Source organism: Monoraphidium neglectum (assembly GCF_000611645.1).
Source record: "Monoraphidium neglectum strain SAG 48.87 unplaced genomic scaffold scaffold02976, whole genome shotgun sequence".
NCBI classification, from domain to species: Eukaryota; Viridiplantae; Chlorophyta; class Chlorophyceae; order Sphaeropleales; family Selenastraceae; genus Monoraphidium; species Monoraphidium neglectum.
In genome coordinates this window covers 1-7,584 of record NW_014010652.1, presented here as the reverse complement: position 1 = coordinate 7,584, position 7,584 = coordinate 1, and the positions used below count along the sequence as shown (strand labels likewise).

At 66.1% G+C, this 7,584-nt stretch overlaps 3 protein-coding genes across 3 annotated transcripts; 1 reads left to right on the top strand and 2 right to left on the bottom strand.

Annotated features, from left to right (window-relative positions):
- Positions 1 to 349: 349 nt before the first annotated feature.
- MNEG_11936 (hypothetical protein) lies at positions 350 to 804 on the bottom strand (the record flags this gene model as incomplete). The annotated part of the gene is made up of 2 exons (XM_014039594.1): positions 350 to 354; positions 435 to 804. 2 exons carry the CDS (start codon positions 802 to 804, stop codon positions 350 to 352), a joined length of 375 nt encoding a protein of 124 aa, XP_013895048.1.
- A 1,005-nt stretch (positions 805 to 1,809) lies between these two features.
- Positions 1,810 to 3,941, bottom strand: MNEG_11935 (hypothetical protein; the record flags this gene model as incomplete). The annotated part of the gene is made up of 7 exons (XM_014039593.1): positions 1,810 to 2,145; positions 2,348 to 2,491; positions 2,687 to 2,851; positions 2,984 to 3,095; positions 3,332 to 3,483; positions 3,692 to 3,829; positions 3,930 to 3,941. The coding sequence occupies 7 exons, from the start codon at positions 3,939 to 3,941 to the stop codon at positions 1,810 to 1,812; spliced, it is 1,059 nt and encodes a 352-aa protein (XP_013895047.1).
- Positions 3,942 to 5,002: 1,061 nt separating this feature from the next.
- On the top strand, positions 5,003 to 7,485 carry MNEG_11934 (magnesium chelatase subunit D; the record flags this gene model as incomplete). Its single annotated transcript, XM_014039592.1, has 6 exons — positions 5,003 to 5,395; positions 5,708 to 5,839; positions 6,061 to 6,116; positions 6,509 to 6,619; positions 6,864 to 6,964; positions 7,262 to 7,485. 6 exons carry the CDS (start codon positions 5,003 to 5,005, stop codon positions 7,483 to 7,485), a joined length of 1,017 nt encoding a protein of 338 aa, XP_013895046.1.
- Positions 7,486 to 7,584: the final 99 nt, after the last annotated feature.

Here is a 7,584-nt window from a genome sequence, read left to right as displayed (position 1 = left end):
GCCCGCGGCGCCGCTGCCGCTGCCCGCGGCGCCGCAGCCAGCGGCGCAGGCGCCGGCGCCAACGCCGTCGTCCGCCTGCAAGAGACGCGCGACGCGCTGCGCGTCGTCCTCTGTGGCGCGGCGCAGCGGGCGGCCGGTGGCGCCGTCCAGCAGTACGAGCTCGTACAGCTGACGGCGCTGATGTCCCCCCGCTGGGACGGCGAGCGGCGCAGGGCTGAGCGCGAGCGGCGACGCGCCGGGCGGCCACTGCTGCGGCTGCTGGGCGGCGAGCTGCTGCCATGGCGGCTGCTGCGGGGCGCACGCGGCGTAGTGCTGCTGGGAGGCATGCGTTTGCATGCTGTGCTGGTTATCAAACTGGTCCGGTTCCGAGTAGCACGTGCGCTGGGACGCGAATGAAAGAGGTAGGTACTGGCCGTAGTGCTCCGCATGCTGACTCTGCTGAGATGCCATGCAGGCGTGCTGCTGCACGGCTGCGACCTCCGACAGCCTGGGCGGCGCCACGGGCAGCCGCTGCGCGTCGAAGGGCGACGCAGGCACGTGGCCGGGCGCGGGCGCCGCGGGCGCGTGCGGGGCGCCCGCGTGCGCGGGGTCGGCGGCGCCGCAGCAAGCGGCGGCGGCCGGCGAGGGCAGGTCGTCGGTCAGGAGGAACTGGTCCGCAGAGCGACAGCAGAAGTTGGAGGGCATCATGCTGTCAGCATCCAGGTAGGAGCAGCTGCCCACAGAGCCGTCCAGGGACGCGGCGGTGCCGGGCGCGCAGAACAGCAGGGCGTCGTCGGGCGGCATCATGAATAACCCGGACGCCATGGTGGCGCCGCGCGTCGGGCTGTGTGGGTTGGGGGAGCCGCGGGGGGCGGTCAAGTGGATGGGGGCCAACGGCGTCGGGTGCCTGCGCACCCGAATGTGCGCACGTTGCGCGCCCAGGCGGCAAAACGGCCGTAACTGCTCGCCAGGGCCCGCCAAACGCCTGCATATAAGTTGCCACAACAGCCTTGTAATAACGCGGTCTCTCATGCATGGCAGGCCACGCGAGACCCCTGCCAGGATCATGCAGAAGGTACTGTCAGGCACCAAAGACCCCCGCAAAAAATAGAGCATCATGCAGCGATTCTTTTGAGAGAGGCCTGGGCAAGAGTCAAAGGCTGCGTCCTCTTCATTGCGTTGCTCTCCACAAGACTCACCCACAGCAGCTTTTATGCATAAACTTTCACTTTGAGTTTTTCTGCCTCAAAGTAAGGCGGCTGGCAAGCGTTCTGCAGATCAGGCGAGGGATCTGAAGGTTCCGAACAAGGATGCCGGTTTCAGTTGGAGGTGATTTCGGTTTTAAACATAGCTCGATCGTGTTACCCTTTCTAGCGCCTGGTCTGCAGCCTTTCGGCCACAGGATGCGCGCGCGCAGCGCAGTAGCTGCAGCTCGTCACCCGGAGAAGTGACGTGCTGGGTCGGCAGTGACACGCATACGCTCAGTGGTTTGCTGCGTGCAGAAGCAGACCGCGGTCATATCTTGGATGCTGGAGAAATTGACTTCGATCCTGGAGTGTTCCTGCACTGCGGGCGGACAGGACATGCATGTATCAGCTGTACGCCTGTACCTGCATGGTACGTACCTTTGTTGCTTCGCCGTCGCCCAGGTCCCGTGCTGTGCCGCATGCAGCGGACTACAGATACTGAAAGATTGACCAGCTATTGCATGACGTACCAACGCAGCCCTGCATGGGCTCTTTTGGTGCATGCAGCCGTTGATAGGCACCCAGCACTGCATGCTCCTGCCCTCCTGACTTCAGGAGAGGTTACTTTGACAGCTTTCAGCCCTCACTGCGGCCAGTGTGCAAAGCCAAGCGCACGGAGCGCATCTGCCGCGGCCTTGCCGGTTGCCACCGACGCCTCGCTGCTTCTCCCGTGCCCTGCAAGCAGCTGCTGCTCCTGGGCCGCCAGCCGCTTGACTGCCTCCGCAGCACCCCCCTGCAGCATCTGCGTTCGGCACTCTGGTAGCTCCGCCACGTTGGCTGCGAGGTGAAGCAACAGGCAAGGCAGCTGGCCTGCCCGGCCCTGACTGCAGCTGTGGCCTTTGCATGGCCCGGGGCTGCCGCCCTCATCCGGCAGCAGCGCCGAACGCACGAGAGACGACAGGGAGGAGACACCGCCGGCCTGCGCGCGGCATGCACGATAGGAGAGGGGCAGGGCTATGCATGCATCGCACGTGCATGCATGCCCTATGAGCAGCCCTGCAGAACGCTTGTGGCAAGACCAGCTGGCGGGGCCAAGCCCGCCACAGTAGGGCCAGCAGCCGCGCTTGGTACCTTGACAGCAGCTGCAGCACTGGGGCGAAGGGTCTCCAAAACCGACGCACCTCCTTGAAAGCGACCTTCCCTTCCTTTGCCATCGTGATGTTCACAAGGGCGGACGCGGCGGCGGCCGTCGACTCCCCGGGCTGCTGCCCCTCCAGCAGCGCGAGCATCTCCACTAGCCTTGGGACGCATCCGGCGCTCACCGCCTTTGGGAGGGGGGTTTGCGGAGAGTGGCAGGGATCGGCTTGTAGTTGGCTGATGATGCGCCCGGAGTCAGTTGACAATTGTTGCGCTCTCTCACTAGTCGCGCGTTGAGTGTAACCACACCCCCGCAGAGCCGCCCAATTAAAAGCCCTCGGCACAAAGGGAGCCAGCGGGGGCCCAGCCTCGACAACGCTGACCTGGGATATCGCCTCGGCCCTAGTAGAGCACAGCGCAGCCAGCAGCTGCGCGGCTGCCTCGCGCACCGCCGCGGGCTGCGTCTGTGTGGCCAGCAGCTCCGCCAGCATGGGCACGGCCGACGCATTGTAGATCAGCTGCCCTAGCGTCGATTCGCTGTTGCGCACCTGCATGCAGGGTCAGGAACGCACATCCGCTTGTCGCAACCGCGTAATCACTGCTCATCGATACCAAGCTGGTGTGGGAGCAAGAGCGTTCTACCGACAAGAATGCCGTGATGCGCGTTGTGCCGAGCGCACCTGGGTGCATGCGTGCAGGACTGCCAGGGCCAAGGGCGCACGCGCCGGCTCTTCCTGCCGGGCCCTGGCCACCAGCGCTGCCAGGGCGCCCTTGTGCGCAGCCACAGCAGTCCTAGCGCGAGGGGGGCGGGGGGTGAGAGGGGTACTGGGTTGATGCACTAGCAGGCCCGCATCCTCAGCAGTTCTCGCCTCAGCGGTGCTCGTCAATCGCGCCCTGCCGCCGCATTTACACTGCTATTGTTATACCAACTTCAAGGATGCTGGTAATGTTGCCGCTGCTGCTGCTCTCGCCATATGCAAATTACAAAATGCTGCCGCTGTGTCCCGCGCACCCTCTGCTTGTCGCACCTGCCGCACTCAAACCGGCACGCCTCCTGCAGCGCCCCATACGCCTCATCCCGCACCGCCGCCGGGCTGCCCACCGCCACGAGGCCAAGCAGCGGCGCCAGGCCGCCATACTGCAGGAAATCCCGCAGGCCGGTCTCGCGGCGCAGCAACAGCTGCAGCGCAAGCGCGGCGTCCCGGCGGACACTGTCCTCTGCATCCTGGCCCAGCCACCCATTGTCGGCAGCGATGGGTTTGAAGCGATTGGGGGGCTCTCAGCGCGACCTTTCACATCAGATGAGCTCAAGCGGGCGGTGGCGCACGCAACATTGCAGGCGCGCAGCAGCTGAGGGCGCACGCTGCTGCAGCTCGTACGCACTTCACCTGCAGCAGCGCGATGAGCGCGGGCGTGACGCCCGCGGCGATGCACTGCACCAGCTTCTCGGGCGCCCCCATCAGCTCGCGCGCCGCCACCACGGCTTTGCGGCGGATGCGGGCGTCGTCATGGCGCAGCTCGCGCACCTTGGAGGGATGACAGGGCAGGGGCGCGGCCACTGATTGACGCAAGCAGTGCTGCACTCCGCAAAAATCGGCAGCTGCATGAGAATCATGACCAATTTACATGGCTTCCCATTGTGCAGCAGGCGCTGTCCAGGTGGCAGCCCTCCTCCACCCGCACGGCCGCACCAACTTGGGGTATGCGAAGGCCTCAAAGCCGCGCGTGACGGCTGTCGCTGGCAGGGGCTGCGGGTAGGGCTTTGCCTCGAATCGGGAAATGTGCCGGCCATTGCGTAGTGCGGTGTCAGAGAGCGCCCCGAGCTGGAACACCTCCATCGACCCGCTGCGCGCCCTACCCAAGCGCTGCCCAACAGCTGCTGCGTATGCAGTGCTTGACCAAGTCAAGTACTTGGCACAGCGCACCCTCGCCACAGCCACCTATGTCGAGTTTCTTACTGCTATGATTAATGCTCATTTACTAAGGGTCCTGTGCTGTGAGCCTGATAAGGACGATGCAGCATGCGAAATTGCGAGCTTCAAGGAAGTGCAGTTCAGGTCGACAATGCAAAAAGATTATCATGTTAGATATGGCTTTTGTTCTCCTCCACCTCTAAGTGCGGAGAACCCGCTCGGCGACCGTAGCAATCCCTTGGTCCGCGATGGTCCCGATCCAGGTCAATATCCGATGGGGATAATCGCTGAGAAGACATCAAGTTTGAATTCCTGATTTTAGCAAAGCGGACGCTTGCCATAGCTGGCAGATCGTCGTCTCGACCTGCGCCTTCGCCACCATGCGGCAGGCCCTGGCTGGCCCGCAGGGCGGGCGCGCCAGCCTGTCTGGTAACAGACACCAATCTAAGCAGCTTTCAGCCCGTGTAGCGCCCTCTAGGTGCAGCAGGACGCGTCTGGCATGCACCGCGGTGGCAAGCACCGCTGAGGAGCGCGGTGAGGGGCTATTACATCAATTGAGATGTAGTGAATCTCTATGCAGTCTTGCATCTTATCTGCAGGGAGACGATCGATATGATGTCAATCTGCGAATCGCAAATGCTGTCTCATTGCATGCGGCAGTGGGTTAAAAGTGCTCGATCTTGGCTTTTGTGCCCGTATGGCAGCTGTCGGGCGCAGCATGTGCTCCATGCGCAGAGCCGTGGCAGTGCTGCATGGCGCATCGCTGCCCGCTGCACTGCAGCAGCGATGGAGCAGAACAGCCGGGGCCTTTCCAGCGAAAGCGGGCAACGCAAGAGGCACGGCGAGGCTCACTGCATCCCGTGCGCCCGCTGCGCTGCGCCCCTGCGAGCAGCCGCCCTGGCGATGAAGCAGGAGCAGGACGCCGTCGGCTTCGAGTCCACCCGCAGCATGAAGCTGCAGCGCAGCTACCCCCTGGCCGCGGTCGTCGGCCAGGACGCCATCAAGGAGGCGCTCCTGCTCGGCGCCGTCGACACGGCGCTCGGCGGGATCGCGATCGCGGGGCGCCGCGGGACGGCCAAGTCGATCATGGCCCGCGGCCTGCACGCGCTGCTGCCGCCGATCGAGGTGGTGGAGGGGTCCATCTGCAACGCCGACCCGGAGGACCCGCGGTCCTGGGAGGTACGGCGTTGTTTCTTTCGGGGGGAAGGGGCCGGTTGGCGGCGGCAAGGGCGGGCGGGCAACGGCAGCAGCGTGTGGGGCGAGAGCGCATGTGGCTGGTTCGGGCGGGTGAGACGGACGGTCTGCCGCTGGCTTGTGCCCGAGCGCAAGGCGCCACGTGACCTGAAGGCAGGAAGTTGGTGCTGACAGGGCGTAGCGGCAGGCGGCCGCCCGCGGCACTGCTGCTGGGTACGCAAAAATGCACGCCCCCCAGCTGGCACGTGCGCACGCCCGTGAACGCATCACCCGCCGCCCGCGCCGGGCGCCCCGCAGGACGGCCTTGCTGAGAAGCTGGGCAGCCGCGAGCTGCCGACGCGGATCCGGGAGGCGCCCTTTGTGCAGATCCCCTTGGGCGTCACAGAGGACCGCCTCGTGGGGACGGTCGACATCGAGGCGTCCATGAAGGTGCGCGGAAGCTGCCTGCCGGGGAGGGGGCGGCCCGCGGCGCGCCCGCTGGGTCGCCGCCGGGATGGGGCTGGGCGGGACAACTGCAGTGTGCGCGGTGAGCAGTGGGGGGGCGTGCCGCGCGACTTCGACCCAGTGGGGCGTCTGGAGAAGGCACATCCCAGTAGCACCAAGGGTCGCACTGACGGCGGCCCGCTGCACGCGGTGTGTTTGTTATGCAGGAGGGCAAGACTGTGTTCCAGCCCGGGCTGCTGGCTGAGGCGCACCGCGGCATCCTGTGAGCGGGCAGCTGAAGGGGCAGCGCGGGAAGGCCACGGGGCGGCAGAGGCGCTAAGGGCAGCCGCCGCATGCGCGGTCGAGGCAGCCAGCCGCGTCAGGGAGTATAGTGCGGCGGGCGGGGGAGGACGCCGCAGGCAGCACGTGCAGGGGAAGACGGGAAAAGGGGAGGGTGGGGAGGCGTCCTGATTCGTCTCAGATCCCGTCTTGGCAGACAAACACTGCCGCTCTGCCTACGCCTTCCGTGGCAACCCCATGTCGCCGAGCCGCCTTATCCTCCGCCGTCTGCGTCCCCGATGCCCCTCTCCGCCTCTGCCCTCCTGCATGGCCGGACTCACCCACCCACCCCTGCCCGGTCGCGTGCCCGGCGATTTGAACGCCCCTCCTCGACAGCTACGTGGACGAGATCAACCTGCTGGACGACGGCATCGCCAACCTGCTGCTCTCCATCCTGAGTGACGGCGTCAACGTGGTGGAGCGCGAGGGCATCAGCATCAGCCACCCGTGAGCGCGCGCGGCTCGCGGCCCCCTCAACACAGCACCACAAGCCGCCGCCCCACGCCCGCACGCACGCGCCTCAGGCAGCCAGGGCGCTTTTTCGCCCTCGGATCGCGCCGCACGTTCCCTGCACGGGACAGGATCGAGCCGCCCCCGCCTGCGTCGGTCCCCGTGGAGAATTTCCCGCCGCCGCTGCGCTGTCTACCGCCCTCACCCTGCACCCCCGCCCCAACCCCTTGTGTCCCCCCAGCTGCCGGCCGCTGCTGATTGCGACCTACAACCCGGAGGAGGGCCCCCTGAGGGAGCACCTGCTGGACCGCATCGCCATCACACTCAGCGCAGACGTGCCCGGTGGGTCACGGATTCGAACCCCAATCCCCAACTACGCTGGCCGCCCACGCCGGGCCGCGGCCCGCGCCTGAGCGTCGGCCAAGCAGCGGGCGCGGGGGGCGGCCGCGCGGCGCCCGCTTTCGGCGGCAGATGCGTGTCGCGGAACACGCGCGCGGCGCCGCCGGCGTCAACTCGGCCCGCGGACGCAAAGGCTTGTGCCGCACCGCCGCCGCCGCCGCCTGCCGCCGCCGCCTGGCGCGGTAGCCGGCACGCACGCACGCAAACCACGCACCCGCTCTCGCCCCCACGCCCGCGCAGGCGGCTGGGAGGAGCGCGTGCAGGCGATTGACGCGGCGGTGCGTTTCCAGGACGACGCGACGCTGGTGCTGCAGGAGACGTCCGAGCTGACGGGGGCGCTGGCCACCAACGTGGTGCTGGCGCGGGAGTACCTGAAGGAGGTGGAGATCAGCACTGACCAGGTGGGTTGGGTCGGGGTGGTTGTACACATTGTATACATACAAATGATATCAATTGGACTCTGAAGCTCAATGGGATACAATGTGTATATATGTGTTTTTATGATATTCGGGTACCTCGAGGAAGTGGAGATCAGTGTAGATCAAGTGGGGGCCCTGGGGGTG